Raw genomic sequence first — 18,319 nt, forward strand, 5'->3', positions numbered from 1 at the left:
CGTTTCCCTCTCAATAGTTTTCATTCCCTCGCAATAAGTTTTGCGTGACCTCTCAATAGTTTACGTTCCCTCACAATAAGTTTTGCGTGCCCTCTCAATAGTTTTCGTTCCCTCACAATATGTTTTGCGTTCCCTCTCAATAGTTTTCGTTCCCTAACAATATGTTTTGCGTGCCCTCTCAATAGTTTTCGTTCCCTCACAATATGTTTTGCGTGCCCTCTCAATCGTTTTCGTTCCCTCACAATAAGTTTTGAGTGCCCTCTCATTAGTTTTCGTTCCCTCACAATGGATGCGTCCTCCGGAGGTTGCATTTGTCGGCCGCATAAGTCATCAAGGCTGTCTCGTTTCAGAAAAGAGAATAGGCCTACACATCGAATGCAATGTTCTTTATAACCCACAATGCTTTGCTTCAACGAAAATGCCAATTTGCCCGTAAATATGATGTTCAAACGCAAGTAGCCTAATGTTAATTTTCAAGTTGAAGTATCTCAGTAGATGGGTGCAGAGTAAATAATATTATTATATTAATATATAATTAAAATAAAGACGTTACACTAAATGTACTCCTGTAAAATCTATTTTCTTTTCTCTTTACATCATTATAACGCTCCTAAAATGTACCAAATAGCCTACATTCCCTTCCAGAGGGACTTTGTTACCTTCTCACTCAAAGGGCTCGCGCTTGTTAAAGAGTGTCTGCTGTCATAGCAACCGTGTTACGTTCCGTTTCCGTACGCAGCCTTCGAAACGAGACACAGCCAAGTTTTGCGTGCCCTCGCATTAGTTTTGCTTGCCTATACAATATTTACCAACCAGAAGTCTCTAATTCTGTTGCTCTTAAATAAATTAGAAAATATATACGGTTTTATGAATGTAAAACGTAACCAATATTATCATAAGATGAATTATATATGTCTGATTTTAAATACTCATCATATTTTATAAATAAAATAAAAAATAAACATTTTAATTACAGAAATTCAAATCTAAAATTAAAAACAGCCAGAGTATCAGACTGCAACAAACAAAATTAACAAGTCACATTTTTCACAAATTCTTCACCAAGTTCTTCGTTGGATAAAATTGATGTTTGCAAACAATTTTTGATTAAAGGGAGACGTGGCGGAAGTTGTGGAGTGACGTAATAAGTTGTTTCCTACGAAGGCGTGGCTTTATTATGGGATGTTAGAGGTGAAATGGCGCTCGGCGCGGTATTTTAAACAATCGTCTTCGTCTGAGAGCGGATGATCGAAACGGCGCAGCATCGAGTTGGACTAAGCACTGCACGATCGAGTGGAAAACTTTGAGGATTTGACAGCAGTGTTTTGACACATATCGACAGTGTAAGAAGAGTGCTTTGAGATCGGGTGGGTTTTCAGCGAGCAGTAATATGATCTCAGCTAGTTAGCCGAGCTGCTAACAGTGTGTATCTGTCATCTGATGTCAGTCCGCGCACTACATTGTGTTTTCCTTTAAGAGGGGGTCAGAGAACCAACTGCGATCACAAATGACCGTTGTTACTGTTTGGTGTTGTATTGTAACTTAAACCAGTAAGATCGGAAGGTTGCTCCAGGTTTGAAGTGTTGTTGCAGTACTTCAAAATTGGCTAACTGGCTAGCAGGACCGACTTATTACAATGACAGTACATGACAGCAACCTGCTGGCCCCCAAAAGTCTGAGACCACCAGTGAAAAAGCAAAGAAATAGGATAGAATGCAATGTTACAAAATAATTGCATAGTATTAGTATTACTGATATTTTATTAGTAATACTATAAGTACAGATTCTTAAAACTTTATTTTGAAGTTACGTTAGATTTTGTATCTCAGATTTTGGACCCCACTATATCTCTGTCTGTCATTATTTTTTATTATATTACACATTGCCTTTTATACTAGTATTAGCTGCATGCAGACTCGATGGACTAAGTCACCTCTATATCAACGTTTAGCTTGTTTTTATTTTGCAATCTGCAGAATTACATGGAGTCGTCGTTCAGACTGAACGCGTTTTACGCTTATTAAAAAGTTAGACGCAGCGCAACAACTATACAAAACGCAGATGTCTCAAAACGATTTTTTTTTTTGTTTTTTGTTGAAGTAGCCTAATTTTTAACTGGACGCGGTGCTCCTGTGCGAGACGATATAAAAAATAAAAAACCCAGTACGTACACTTTAAAAACAATGCAGAGCAGATGGACGCGAAATACGTATTCGATATGAACGGCCCCTTACGTCGCTTCTGTATTATCATGCACTGATTCGAATAATGATCACTAATGACCCTTTCGCAATTAAATTGCTTTTAGTCTCTTAATTCAGAAATCATTTATTTTTAAGGAAGAATTTGGTGTATTGTTTGAGGGAACCACAGTTTAAACAATTATTACTGATATACACTAATAATACATAAATAGGGTTTTGTAATTGTATCGTTCTATTCAGTTTACTTTTCAGTTTTTTATTGTAAACAATGAATGTCTGTTAAGAATACTCCGGAATTGGTTTTGTAGGTCAAGTGTTTACACTGTTCCTTGTTTTCATACTAATATGTTACTATATCCAGCCCACAGTTTAAGACTAACCGTTTTAATTACATTTCAAAACCATAATTTTAAGCCTGAACGTTAGTTGTCTTGGCTTTGCTCGTCCCTTGTGTTCTTTCATTGACGTCTACACAGACGTTTAGCCTATGGAGCAAATATATGTTGTTTTTTCTTTTATTTCTATTTTCTGTTTGCTCTATTATAGAGCATTGCAGGCCAATTGAATACATTATGTAGCTAAAATTGTGTGGGTATGTTGATATGGATATTAGAGCGTGGTGTGTGTGTGTGTGTGTGTGCGCATGTATTTATCACTTTGTGGGTACCAAATGTCCCCATAAGGATAGTAAAACCTGAAATTTTTGACCTTGTGGGGACATTTTGTCGGTCCCCATGAGGAAAACAGCTTATAAATCATACTAAATTATGTTTTTTGAAAATGTAAAAATGCAGAATGTTTTCTGTGAGGGTTAGGTTTAGGGGTAGGGTTAGGTTTAGGGGATAGAATATAAAGTTTGTACAGTATAAAAACCATTATGTCTATGGAAAGTCCCCATAAAACATGGAAACACAACGTGTGTGTGTGTGTGTGTGTGTGTGTGTGTGTGTGTGTGTGTGTGAGAGTGTATTTATCACTTTGTGGGGACCAAATGTCCCCATAAGGATAGTAAAACCCGAAATGTTTGACCTTGTGGGGACATTTTGTCGGTCCCCATGAGGAAAACAGCTTATAAATCACACTAAATTATGTTTTATTGAACATGTAAAAATGCAGAAAGTTTTCTGTGAGGGTTAGGTTTAGGGTAGGGTTAGGTTTAGGGAATAGAATATAAAGTTTGTACAGTATAAAAACCATTATGTCTATGGAAAGTCCCCATAAAACATGGAAACACAACGTGTGTGTGTGTGTGTGTGTGTGTGTGTGTGTGTGTGTGTGTGTGTGTGTGTGTGTGTGTGTGTGTGTGTGTGTGTGTGAAAAAACAACAGTGGCATTATGTAAACAAACTGGCATTTAAAGGATTAAAATCCTGAAGGATCAAAATCAGGTCTGGTGTTCGTTCAAAAAAATTAACTAATTGAAAGTGGAAAATAATATGAATATAATTATGGCAGTTTTTTGATGTGGACATTTTGTCCTCTAAGGACATCTGGGTATATTCTTTTTTTTTTTTTTTTAATTGATGCACAAAAAGCAAACGTCACAGTTTTTATTTATTTACATGCAGGGTAAATTGATCTATAAATACTTACATTTCCATAGCAACAGAATATGCTTGAAACCACATCAAGTATCAACAAACAGATAGTCAGCTTTATAAAGCACAGTTTTGTTGTTTAATGTTATCCATGACAGCATTTCTTCAAATGGATTCTTAAGATTCTTCTTTGTGAAGGACGTATTAAGCAAGCCACGTACAAGGTTATCCTGAAAGAAAACTTGCTTTAATGTTCCCCAATTCTGAGGATTGGATTTTCCAGCAGGACAACGCTCCGTGCCACACAACCAGGACAATCAATGTGTGGATGGAGGACCACCGGATCAAGACCCTGTCATGGCCAGCCCAAACCTCTGGAATGTGATCAAGAGGAAGATGGATGTCCACAAGCCATCAAACAAACCCGAGCTGCTTGAATTTTTGTGCCAGGAGTGGCATAAAATCACCCAACAGCGATGTGGAAAAACTGATTGTGAGCATGTCAAGACGCTTGAAAGCTGTAATTTGAAATCAGGGTTATTCCATCAAATATTGATTTCTGAACTCTTCCTAAGTTAAAATATTAATATTGTGTTGTTTAAAAATGAATATGAACTTGTTTTCCTTGCATTATTCGAGGTCTGAAAACACTGCATCTTTTTTGTTATTTTGACCAGTTGTCATTTTCTGCAAATAAGTGCTCTAAGTGACAATATTGTTATTTGGATTTTGGGAGAAATGTTGTCAGTACTTTATATAATAATTTTTATATTTTTTTTTTTTTTTCATTTTATTCAAACACTTAACTATAAATAGTAAATCCAGAGAAACTGATCATTTTGCAGTGGTCTCTTCATTTTTTCCTGAGCTGAATGTATTTTTTATATTACTTATCTCTTATTTGTAGTTGTTTCTAAACTTTTTGACATTTTGTGTTCTTTTATTTCAGTGTGTTTTCAGTAACTTGCTGCAAGATGGATGTGGTATCACCTGAGCTCAACAGCCTCCCAGATGAGATCATGGATACAGAGGCCATCGCAATGGAAGAGGAACTCCCTGTCGATCAACTTGCTCCACCTCCCCAATCGAAATCAGAGCCGGCACAGGTTCCTATGGAAACAGAGGTGCCTGAAATCATCAGCCTGTGCCCAACCACTACGTCAGAAATGCATATAACCTCAACATCCGCCGATATTCAGAGCAGCACCAGCTTGGGAAACCAACTCCTCCTCGCTCCCTCCAGCCTTATGGTTAGCGCCACCACTACAACCACCACCCTCGCCAAAACCACCAGCCCTGCGGTGACCCAGAGCCTCTCTAAAATCTCCAGTCTTACTGTCCCGGCCAACCACCAACTCATCATCAACAAAGTGGCCAACTCCCCCACTGCGGATGGCAAGGGCCAAAAACTCCTGGTTGCTGGGGTCAGTAAAACAGGGCAGCCCATTATGTTGGCCCTGCCCCACTCTTGGAACAAGCCCGCCACCACCCAGGGCGCAGGAGATGGCAGGGCCCAGCCGACACAGATCAAAATGGTGACCGCTCTAGGGAAGCCTGTGATGGGAGTGCAGGCTGTGAGCTCGGCCAGTCAGCTGCTTGGCACCTCCACACCACTGCAGGCTCAGCAGCTCAAGACTCTTCAGGTGGGTGTTTATTAAATGTTCCTTATTACACTGACAATGCGAATGTTGCTGTAATGAGGTCTAGTGTAGACAGATAGGAAGGAACTGACATGCATAGCGACCAATCATGGGTCATTTCAAGGTTCACACTAGGGATGCTACAACAACTGCTGATATCGATAGTTTGGTGGTTCTGCATTTTTTATGCCACATTGTTTCAAATCACTGATGATTATTCACACAACTTCGAAAACAATTAAATAACTTTATTCTCTATGTATCTATATGTTTTTCATGTTTCAAAGCAACTGGTCTCAGTTATGAACAAAGCATATTATTAACTCACTCACGTTCACCGAATTCTAAATAAATGATAAAGGTTTTCCCTTTTTAGCTGAAGCAGCTGCCGCTTTAGCTTTAACAAACTCGTATTCTTTGCTGTGTCAAACTTTAAAGGGGTCATGAATTGGAAAATCAAACTTGCCATGATATCTTGACATGAGTTCAAAGCAATATAAAAACATACTGTAAATTTCAGAACCGAAATCATCTTTGTTTGTCCAAAAAAAGGCTTTATTGAAACCATTGTGCCAAAACGACTCGTTCTCTACTTCCTCCTCACTATTATGTTGTAGATGAGGTATTACATCAGCACAGGCCAGCCTCTGCATAAACCGATCAACTCCTACTTTATCGTCGACACGGCTTGCGGTTAGAGTAGAGCGTGATGAGATTATTTTTGGAGCAACAGGATGGGATCACGATGGCCACAAAGATGTCAATACGTTGCAGTGCCACATTGTGGGAAACTACGTTGTGGGAAACGTTTATTTTTAATGAAGTCCCGGATTGCGTCTGTAAGAACGTGTTTGTTTGCTCGCGTCATTTTACTGTGGATTCTTTCACAAACAAGACACAGTTCGAAGCAGGCTTTGCAGAGAGAATTAAAAGTGCCTACTCAAAGTTCTGTTTATGAATATGTACTTTACCTACTGAATATTTTTCGAAGACTTGTCACTAACCTGCCAAACACTAGCTAGTTCCTAAAGCACTCAGTGTACAAGATACCATAACTTTGTTTAAAAAAGAAATAAACCTTTGTGGTCTTACGCCTGGAAATTGCGTAGCACCAGCCATTCAGATTGGAACTGGCAGTTTCAGTCAGTGCTGAAATACAATATGCATGTGGTTTGTACCAGTTTGTAAGAAATGGATTTCATACAGGTTTTATTTGGATAAATGAAAAAAATTGCTGCCTATCAAAGCACCATACTTTAGCGTGGCGTCGTATAAATCACCTTCTTTTCTTATCGTGGCTGCTAATGTTTCCAGGGCTAGAAAGAACAATAAGGGAGAAAGAGGGCAACCCTGCCGGGTGCCCCTATCAAGATTAAAGTAATCTGAACTTAATCCAATATTTTCCCGAACCCGTATATTTCCAAAGTTTTATAAAGATAATCCCATTCTACCATATCATACACCTTTTCGGCATCAACCAGTGAGATGGCATCGACCAGAGTCTGATCATTAACCACTGACCAGTTATCAGAAGGGCTGCGGCCCTGAATAAACACCACCTGATCTATATGTATAAGAGATGTCATAACTTAATCGGTTAGCCTGAATATTTGACAATATTTTTACATCTAGCGTGATCAGGGAAATTGTACCGTACCTCTTACACTCGCTTGTATCTTTGTCCTTTTTCAGACTGATCTGGGCTTGTGTCATGGTTGGCGGAAGCCTTCAATTCTTTAATGATTCAGTTTAAACTTCTAACAAAAGTGGAGCCAGTTCTGTTGCATAAGATCTTAATAATTTAGAGGCAAAGTCATCTGGCCCCAGAGCCTTGCCTGTAGACAAGGCCTTAATTAAATCGCCAAGCTCCTCCAAGTTGATCTCAGAATCAAGTGAATTTTTCTGCTCAGTCGTCAGTTTAGCGAGTTCTAATGGTTCCACAACGTTCCCAATATCTTCATAGTAGACAAAGACGTGGAACTATAAAGCATTATTAATATCAATGGCCGAGGTAAATATTTCCCCACCAGCAGATTTCACTGAGGGAATGGTAGAAAAAGACTCGCTGCTTTATGTATCTAGCCAAAAGTTTTTCTTTGTCCCCTGACTCAAAGTATGACTGTCTTGCCCTGAATAGACAAAACTTCACCTTCCGTGACAAAATAGTATTATATCTATATTTATATAGATGTATGTATGTATGTATATGTATATAAATATAAATATATTTATTTCAGTCGGGTCAATTCTCTGAGGCCATCAGACAACATTCGATGCTTCAGCTCTGCCTTGGCACTTTTAATATTCCCTTCCATCTCAATGAGTTGTCATGCTTTGGATTTTTTGGTAAATGAAGCATACTGTATGATCCGGCCTCTAAGAACCACCTTAAGTGCCTCCCAAGCCACCCCCACAGAGGATACTGAGAACCAGTTGGTCTCCATATAAACATTAATTTCAGCCGTTCATTTGTTGAATTCAGTATTTTGCAAAAGGAATACATTAAAGCACCAACTATATACACCTCTTAACTCACCAGGGCATGATCTGAGACGAAGATGTTTCCAACTGAGCACTCAACAACAGATGAAATGAGGGACTTAGATATAAAAAAAAAAAAATCTATTCTAGAATAAATCTTGTGGACTGATGAAAAAAATTTATAGTCCCTACCAGATGGGTTCAGAAGTCTCCAAATATCTGTAAGACCAAGGTTTTTACATATCCTGTGTAGCATCAACTTTGCTCTAGGGGGCTTGCACACTTGCTTCACTATGTTCAAGGACTGAGTCCATCAAAGATGAAAGTCTCCTGGTCCCAGTGGCTTGCAACAACCCTTCAAGATCTATAAAAAAGCCCTGATCATCAGCGTTGATAAATAATAGCCGAAATCAACCTTTGCCCTTGAATTTCTGCTAAAAAAATGTCTCTTTCTAATTTATCTTTAATAATCTGTTTGAGACATTTGAATTGTAGATATTTACTTATCAATGCTATGACTCCCCTGCTCTTACTCGAGCCAGCACTAAAGAAAACATGCCCACCCCATATCAAGTCAGTCAAGTCAATTTTATTTGTATAGCGCCTTTCACAACACACATCGTTTCAAAGCAGCTTTACAGAATATTAGCATTAACAGACGATAAGAACTGTAATGTCTATAAAGTCGATTAATCATCATTGTGTAATTTAGATAAAATACGAATTTTAATAGTGTTTATAAATAATTAAATGATAATTGTATTAATAACCCCAGTGAGCAAGCTGTAGGCGACTGTGGCAAGGAACACAAAACTCCATAAGATGTAGATTAATGGATAAAAATAACCTTGGGAGAAACCAGACTCACTGTGGGGGCCAGTTCCCCTCTGGCTAGCATTATGAATGTAATGTAAATATTAATTATGTATAGGTAAAATCATGGTTTAAAATTATTAATCTAAGTGATAAGGGTCATTGATTAAACATAGATTGTGTTTGAACTGTAAGATTAATGACCAAAGTCTTTGAAGTCCATCTTGATTATCATCCCAAATCTTTTAGCTTTAGAATTATGCGGTTCTTGAAGAAGCACTATATCATATTTCTTATGTTTAAGAAAATAAATAACCATCTTTTTATGTGGTGCCCCAACCATTCACATTCCATGTGGAGAGATAATCCACACATATTAACATTTGACATATTAGGGAAAAAAATATTGTGTAAGAAACAATACTTGTAGTCAGATACAGCATCAAGTTTGACATTAATGCTATAGCTTCTAGAATTCTGATTGGTTACAAGCATAGATAACTATAGAACATTTGTGAACATGGTCATCGTGTACATCGTTTATCTCATTGATTGTTGGCATGATGCTTTAGTTCTGTATATAGGATCCAATGGTCCAAGTCAGGTCATATGCCACGGACATTGGACATGGGCTATTCTCAGTTTGGCCAGAAACATCAGTACAAAAGTGACCTTCCGTTGATGTAAGAGATTCTTGCTTTCCTTGAATCAATCATGTTTCACTCTTGTCGAATTTACAAGGGAACAAGAAAAAGCTGTGATTCTTCCAAGAAACCTTTCCTTTACTCCTCGCCTCATGTAACATGAGATCTTTATTGGATAATCTCAGAAAATTTGCCAGCATTGATCTGAGCCTGTCTCCCTCAGCAGATCTCCAAACCGGGACCCTGTGAGCTCGCTCGATTTCCAGCTTATGGACTTTTATGTCGAGCAGACTCTGAAAAAGCCCATCTAGGAATTTTACCATATCTCTGCCTTCCTCATGGTCAAGAATTCCAAGAATTCGGACATTGTTTCGTCAATTACGATGCTCCAAATCCTCCAGTTTTTCCCAAACAAGCTCGCCACTCACACACCGAATCTCGTATGGCATCACGCGACTCCCAAAATTGCTCTGTTGATGTATTCTGTTTGTAACAATATGGTCAGGTTTAGCTGTATGTATAATGTGACATTATTGCAAAAAACAAACATTGACACTTCAAAACATAAAAAAAGAAAATGCTAACCATTGAAAAATAGTAGTTTGATAATGTCTAAATATATATCCAAATGCATAACGTATGATGAAATTTAGAATTACTACACTGTAGGTGGCTGTATAGAACACTGTAGCAAATTAATGGTGAAACTGAGAAATGTACATGTAAATAAAGTCTTAATGGCATAAATCCCCCAAAAAGTGCAACCTTTTATTGTCATTATTTTAGGGAATAAGAAATGTTATTACTTTAGCATTACAGCTACAAAAGTTACAACTGTAGCGGCCAATCTGTCTCAGAATAGCAGGGTTAAACATTTGGAAGTGTGCTTGGGCCATGGTACCTGACTAGTGTATTTCCCAGACTGCTAAAATAAACAAATAGGCCTCTGTCAAATTTCTCTTTACAGATAACTAAGAAGCCTCCTGTGTCAACAGCTGGACCAATGATCACAAAGCTCATCATCACAAAGGCCCTAAACAATAAAGGACTAAACAATTCAGCTTCAGTGTCTTCTGTAGTTACTGGTAATCTGCTTTCTATATACCAATATGAAAAAGATTAGTTTCTGATTATGTTTATGTCAATGCGCAACACTTTTGAACAACTAAACGAATGGCATATGTGTGATGTTTGCATCCAGGTATCTTGTTGTGAATCTTAAAGCCTTTCTTCTTTCTTCAGGACGGGTTGTTACCCAGAGTTCTACAGGAACTCCACCACGCACCATTACTATTGGCGAGACGGTCAGCACTGTGCCACAGAATATGTCTGGCAACAGCAAAATCGCCATCTCACCTCTCAAGTCTCCCAGCAAGGTTGGTTTCAATTTGAGAGAAGGGTCGATTCAAACATGAAGTCAAGAAAACTTTTTGTGTCTTTGTATTGTTGGCAGTTTTCTTTCTATGATTGTCCTCCTATGCATTTTGATGTCTCTTCCTCATATTCTCTGTGTAGCTGACAGTTGTTTCAGTGGCCAGTCAGTCTCCAAACTCTCCGCAGAAGTCTGTAACTCTGCCGCTCAACATGGCTCTAGGTCACCAGATTCTTGCTGTTCAACAGTCTGCTGCAACCTCTCCAGCTAAAGCAGGAACCAGCCAGTCCACTGCACAGGTGAAAATAACACTCACTACCTTAAAGGAACAGTTCACCCAAAAATGAATATTTAGATGTGGGAATTACAAGCAAGGCTTACAAGAACACTACAGGTTAACTAAATTCTTTTTCTGCTGTCTTCCATCTCCAGGCATTAAAGCCAGTGCAGACGGTTACGATGGGAGGGGTGGGCACATCTCAGTTTAAGACCATCATCCCCCTCGCCACCCCACCCAACGTACAGCAGATCCAGGTGCCAGGCAGCCGCTTCCATTATGTGCGCCTGGTTACGGCCACCACTGGCAGCAGCACTGCACAGACGGGCGCAAGCACCATCACCAACCCTTCCATCCAACCAGGTAGAGCCAACAGTTTACTAGCACAGTGATTATAAGGCTATGTTTAGAATAGCATACTACTTTTTGTAATATTGTAAATGTAATGTGCACAATAGTGTTGTCAGAAATACCGGTACTTCGGTATCAAGTCGATACTAAAATAAATGAGATACAACGATACCAGTGTTTCTGCAGTACCAGTAGTACCGAGCACCCACTCTGTCCTGTACTAGTGTGCAATATGACTGACACATGACTGCTTAAAAATGCTCACAGGCTTATTGTGAATGCATGCTCTGTTACTCCTTTTACACTGAAGTGGAAAATTAATCTAATTAAAATCGTGAGATGTCCTAGTGTGTTTTTATTAAATCTCTGAAGGCTGCAATCTTAGTGTGGATGAGCTGTCAACTTTAAATTAATGTATAAATCTGACCACTCTTACCCTGGAAACTCCACAGACATTGAGAATCATTCACGTTGTATCAGATGACAGAGCAAAGCACCAATCCACTTTAAAGTGCGTATTACATGTAGACTGTATATTTCTATAATTAAATCACAGCATTTGCACTTTAATTCCAACTCAACTTTATTTATATCAATTATAGGAGTGGTGGTGGTGTAGTGGTCTAAGCACATAACTGGTAATCTGGTAATCAGAAGGATGCTGGTTCAAGCCCCACAGCCACCACCATTGTGTCCTTGAGCGAGGCACTTAACTCCAGGTTGCTCCGGGGGGGTTGTCCCTGTAATATGTGCTCTGTAAGTCGCTTTGGATAAAAGCGTCTGCCAAATGCATAAATGTAAATGTAAATGTATATGGCATTTAAAACAACAGAGTTGACCGAAGTGCTTCAAAATAATAACATTTTAAACACCGCATTTCAAAATTACCACAAACACCAGTAATCTAAAATACAAACACTCCAAACTGTGTCCTACATTTCATTTGTCAGACTCAAAGGTCAGCTAAAGAGATTCGATTTTAGACATGATTTAAATGTCTTCAATTATCACACTGTACAGTGTTGAGAACCGTTTATCCGGAAAAGTGAAGCTTCTGGCAAAAAATTATGTTATAATAGAAGCATGATTCAAAATAAAAGCTAAGAAGAAATTGAAGAAATTGTGACAGAACTGTATTAAAACTGTATAATAAACGTAAAATTCACTGTAGTAGTAGTAGTAGTAGTAGTAGTAGTAGTAATAATAATAATAATAATAATAATAATAAAAAAGCAATATATCACAATAGTGCTATTAAATAAAAGTTTGGTCAAAAAAAATGCAATGACATTTTGAAAAGTTATATTTTCATTGATTAGACACCATTTTGATGATGAAATTAATCTTTAAAACATTGTTTAAATAATAATAATAATAAAATAATAATTAAATTATTACAAATAACTAAACTGGTGTGTTCAATAGCACATTGTCAAATTAGCTTATTTTTGCAGTGGTATTGAAATTGTATCGAGAACCTTGAAATTTCACTGGTATCGGTACTGACTACTGAAATTTTGGTACCGTGACAACACTAGTGCACAATATGTACATTTTCTATATGATTTACAACATTTGCCAAAATGTCCAGTGTACAACACATACTGTGCAGAATATTGTATCCTACGATGCATACAATTGCCATTGAGACTAATGAACTGGAATATCAGATTTTCAACATCTCTTTTTGGCTAATTATTTGATCGGACTGCAAAAAGAAATTTGTTTTGTCTTTTTTCCAAGATGATAATTGGAAGCCACTTACATGTAATGTGACCAGGTCATGCATGTATGAATTAAGAACTTCTGATAACATGTGTAGTAACTGTTGTGTTGTTTTCAAAGCCAAGCCTGTGATGATGAATGCCGCGGTACGGATGTCTGTACCTATCGTTCCGGCACAGACTGTTAAACAGGTACAAAGTGAAATACTTCTGCTGTAGTCCAGTTCTTTACACATACAGTTAAACAATGATGACTTGTTCCAATTTGTCAGGATTTGTCAGGCGTTATGTGGGACTTGAAAGTATAAACAAGCCCAAAACACAAGGACTCTTATTTTGAAATTATGAGAGACTTGGCACTGTTACAATGCTCGACAGTATATTAAAGGGATAGTTCACCCAAAAATGTCAATTCTCCCATCATTTACTCACCCTCATGATATCCCAGGTGTGTATGACTTACTTTCTTCAGCAGAACACATTTGAAGAAAAATATCTCTGCTCAGTAGGTCCTTAAAATGGAAGTGAATGGAGATTTCTCTTTTGAAGCTCCAAAAATCACAAGTTTGCATAAATGTCATCCATACGATTCCAGTGGTTAAATTAATGTCTTCTAAAGTGATACAATCACTTTTAGTCCGAAAAAGGATCAATATTTAAGTACTTTTTAACTTCAATCCAATGCTTCCGGTAAGCTTCACGATAGGGTGGAGATCACACAGTCTCTTTTGTGAGGTATTACCTTTGCCATGATACGGACATAATCTCACTTTCTCTCGGTTGAGACATCAAGGATAAGCACACAAACTTCGTTCATCCTCACTTGTAAACAGCACCGCTCTTCCATGTGTGTCGCACGTGCGTCAGTTCTCACATGTTTCACGTCCAAATGTGATTACATCACATGCATACCACTGCAGACTGGAAGGATGATTAAGATTGAAAAAAAGTACTTAAATATTGATCTTTTTCGCACCAAAAGTGATCGTGTTGCTTTAGAAGACATTCATTTAACAGCTGGAGTCATATGGATGATGTTTATGCTGAATGACTGTGATTTTTGGAGCTTCAAAAGAGAATCCTCCATGCACTTGCATTTTAAGGACATGCTGAGCTGAGATATTTTCAGTTTTTCTTCAAATGTGTTCAAATGCATAATTCAAGCATTTGCTCATTTGTAGTTCAATTCAGACATTCTAACACTGATTCATTTATCCAAAAAGATTGTCGTGGTGATTTACACACACCGAGGTAGTATGTGCCTTTTGATGAATTTAATGCATTGAAATGTCTCTCTGGTTCAATAAGATATTTTTATTATTATTATTCTGATGCACAGGTGATAACCAAACCCTTGACGTCAGCAGCCCAGGTGGTCACCACCAGTCAGACTTCTCAGCGTCTCATCATGCCAGCCACACATCTTCCACAGATCCAGCCCAACCTCACCAACCTGCCCCCGGGCACTGTGCTTGCCCCGGCACATGGCTCCGGAAACATGGGATATGCTGTGTTGCCCGCCCCATATGTTACACAGGTCTGTATGTCTAACAGGTCAGTTGATGTAGCCGTCACTTGCCCAATCGATCGCAGCCGTATTTGTACCGGAAGTAAAAACCCCATTCATTTTCTCTCATAGATTAGTTGATTATTAAATATAACCTATAAACCTTTAAAGAAAAACCTACAGTGAGCATATCAAATTGTGCTAAACATAAAAGGGATAATTTTTTGTTGGAGGCCAGTGAGTTCAGGCCAGCATTCAGGCTCGACCGGGTCAACTGAATACATCTGCATTGTTGAGCCCTTTTAAATGTCAGTCAGCAGAGGCATCTCTAGGGCAAAACATTTAGCTCTTGAGCCCCGAATGATTCTGGTCTAGCCCCGAATGTTTTCTGTTCAGAACTCGCACAAAAACTAGGCTTCAGCCACACAGATGCGTCTTTCAGATCAACTGCCCAGGTGTTGTTGAGTGGATTCAATTACATTCATCTCATGTTCGGTGCGTTATAAGCTCTAAATATACTTCTTATCTGAAAGGCGCATTTACACTGTGCTATTAAAGAAATCACAGTACCACTGGTGCACGTGTAGTGATGTGCTCTTCTCCGTCGCACTGTATTCCTGGAGCGTGCGCATCAACCTGGGATGAAGGATATCACAGAGAGGATTACTTACACAAGTGAAACAGGACTTCCTTCAATATCAAAGCGCAGATGACAAAATGTATGCGACCCATTCGATTTCTACGGAGAACTTTCTAGTTTTAAGCGCTGTGGAGGAAGTCAAACCTCTTGACAGACAGCCCCAACATTGTAAACCGCACTGAGGAGGAAAAGAGAGGTTATCTTTTTCAAGTTACACATCCCGCTTACTAAAAATGTATTACGATTTTACAGCAGTAACAGAAAATGTGGTATTTCGATATAAATTGTATTCGAGTAGGCGATTTGTTGTAGTTTTATATTAAATAATATATTTGTAGGAAATTATTAGGCTTAAATTTTATTACAACTGATAAATGACACTCAGCACTGAGATACCTATCATGTAAATTCTATAAAAAGAGACTTTTTTTTTGAAGGTCACTGTGAGAAACTTTGACAAAGTCATGTTGCACCAAAAATTATGCTCAAAGTCACCAGAATTATATTATAAAAAAATATATATATATATATACACTCACCTAAAGGATTATTAGGAACACCATACTAATACTGTGTTTGACCCCCTTTCGCCTTCAGAACTGCCTTAATTCTACGTGGCATTGATTCAACAAGGTGCTGAAAGCATTCTTTAGAAATGTTGGCCCATATTGATAGGATAGCATCTTGCAGTTGATGGAGATTTGTGGGATGCACATCCAGGGCACGCAGCTCCCATTCCACCACATCCCAAAGATGCTCTATTGGGTTGAGATCTGGTGACTGTGGGGGCCATTTTAGTACAGTGAACTCATTGTCATGTTCAAGAAACCAATTTGAAATGATTCGAGCTTTGTGACATGGTGCATTATCCTGCTGGAAGTAGCCATCAGAGGATGGGTACATGGTGGCCATAAAGGGATGGACATGGTCAGAAACAATGCTCAGGTAGGCCGTGGCATTTAAACGATGCCCAATTGGCACTAAGGGGCCTAAAGTGTGCCAAGAAAACATCCCCCACACCATTACACCACCACCACCACCAGCCTGCACAGTGGTAACAAGGCATGATGGATCCATGTTCTCATTCTGTTTACGCCAAATTCTGACTCTACCATCTGAATGTCTCAACAGAAATCGAGACTCATCAGACCAGGCAACATTTTTCCAGTCTTCAGTCTTCTGTCCAATTTTGGTGAGCTCTTGCAAATTGTAGCCTCTTTTTCCTATTTGTAGTGGAGATGAGTGGTACCCGGTGGGGTCTTCTGCTGTTGTAGCCCATCCGCCTCAAGGTTGTGCGTGTTGTGGCTTCACAAATGCTTTGCTGCATACCTCGGTTGTAACGAGTGGTTATTTCAGGCAAAGTTGCTCTTCTATCAGCTTGAATCAGTCGGCCCATTCTCCTCTGACCTCTAGCATCAACAAGGCATTTTCGCCCACAGGACTGCCGCATACTGGATGTTTTTCCTTTTCACACCATTCTTTGTAAACCCTAGAAATGGTTGTGCGTGAAAATCCCAGTAACTGAGCAGATTGTGAAATACTCAGACCGGCCCGTCTGGCACCAACAACCATGCCACGCTCAAAATTGCTTAAATCACCTTTCTTTCCCATTCTGACATTCAGTTTGGAGTTCAGGAGATTGTCTTGACCAGGACCACACCCCTAAATGCATTGAAGCAACTGCCATGTGATTGGTTGATTTAGATAAATGCATTGAGAAATTTAACAGGTGTTCCTAATAATCCTTTAGGTGAGTGTATATACACACATACACATATGCAGTGCATCCGGAAAGTATTCACAACGCTTCACTTTTTCCACATTTTCTTATGTTACAGCCTTATTACAAAATGGATTAAAGTAATTATTTTCCTCAGAATTCTACAAACACTGTGTGTATAATATATATATATATATATATATATCTATCTCAAGGGGAGCAAGCCACAACCCCTCTACATGTGTAATAAGGAAGAACTATGTGTCTTGATGGGTGAATAATGAAAGGCTAGATACACCCTTTGAATGTGGAAAAGTATAGGCTAGTCATGTTCTTATTCTTTTTTTTTTTTCATTCATTTTGAACATCTTTTTACATATTTTGGTGTGTTGAAATCTTAGAGACACACCCCTGTCAGTCAGTGATGGAACAGGATGTGTTTTTTTGTTGTTGTTTTTTTTTGGTGTCTCACCTCGCTGGTTCCCACAGATCTCCCAGCCTGCATTTGTGACTTTGACCAGCAGCTCCACCTTCTCAACAGCTGCACCCATACAGACACAAGCCAGGCTTTCTCTCAATGGGTACGTTTAACAAACATCAACACTGTTCACCTATGCTTTAAGACCAAACTCTGTTTCTTCTGCTATTACTAATCCACAACACGTTGTATGATGGAACTCATTCATTAGCCCACAGGTTTCATTCAATTTGTGTTTCTTTACAGTTTATCATCGTCCGAATCAACTTCAAGGCAGAGAAAACCTTGTAACTGTACACGGTCACAGTGTCTGAAATTGTATGTATTTTACAACATTTGTTTCCATTCTTTGAAATTTGAAAACAGCCCATATTAAAGATGTAATTAGCTGCTACAGTCGGTAAGCATCGTAGTTTTCAGATCAGTGTCATGCGATATTACGACAACTTCTATTTTAACAGCCTGCAATTCAGCTCTCTTACTGTCAAATTCACCAACATGGACATTCTTTAATTCTCTCCTGGCAAGTTTTGGTATATCTGTTTTCAAATATTTTGGCCAAGAGAATTTTGGCCTTCATATCCACTATGTCGGTTTGCTAATATATGTAATAGTCCTGTCAATCGATAACATTTTTAATTATTAATTATATGCATGACTTGGCGATTAATTAATAGAATATATAACTATTTATTGAGAAAGGCTCTCAAATATACATAACTCAATGTAAATAATTGTAAGAACTCCACGTTCGGAGATGGAAGGGAGGCAACAGAGAGCAATGATGCAGTCAAGTAATGCTCTTTATTTCTCTGACTTCAACACTCTGTGTGCACTCTGCTCAACTTTGTCAACATAAACTTCTCTTGAGACTTCAGCTTCACAGTACGTGTAAACTTCAACCAACTCTACAGCTTCACAATAAACATTT

General features: G+C 38.5%; 1 protein-coding gene across 1 annotated transcript in view; it reads left to right on the forward strand.

Annotated features, from left to right (window-relative positions):
• The first annotated feature begins 1,196 nt into the window (after window positions 1-1,196).
• The window catches only part of LOC127636243 (protein lin-54 homolog), a 32,159-nt gene continuing 15,036 nt past the window's right edge, over window positions 1,197-18,319 (forward strand). Inside the window, exons 1-10 of the mRNA XM_052116691.1 lie at window positions 1,197-1,367; window positions 4,691-5,384; window positions 10,287-10,404; window positions 10,562-10,695; window positions 10,835-10,990; window positions 11,124-11,331; window positions 13,165-13,235; window positions 14,383-14,580; window positions 17,400-17,491; window positions 17,635-17,706. Coding sequence (XP_051972651.1) covers window positions 4,716-5,384; window positions 10,287-10,404; window positions 10,562-10,695; window positions 10,835-10,990; window positions 11,124-11,331; window positions 13,165-13,235; window positions 14,383-14,580; window positions 17,400-17,491; window positions 17,635-17,706 — 1,718 coding nt within the window. The 5' untranslated portion in view covers window positions 1,197-1,367; window positions 4,691-4,715. The remainder of the gene's footprint in view (window positions 1,368-4,690; window positions 5,385-10,286; window positions 10,405-10,561; window positions 10,696-10,834; window positions 10,991-11,123; window positions 11,332-13,164; window positions 13,236-14,382; window positions 14,581-17,399; window positions 17,492-17,634; window positions 17,707-18,319) is intronic.

Source organism: Xyrauchen texanus, chromosome 43, assembly GCF_025860055.1.
Source record: "Xyrauchen texanus isolate HMW12.3.18 chromosome 43, RBS_HiC_50CHRs, whole genome shotgun sequence".
NCBI lineage: Eukaryota > Metazoa > Chordata > Actinopteri > Cypriniformes > Catostomidae > Xyrauchen > Xyrauchen texanus.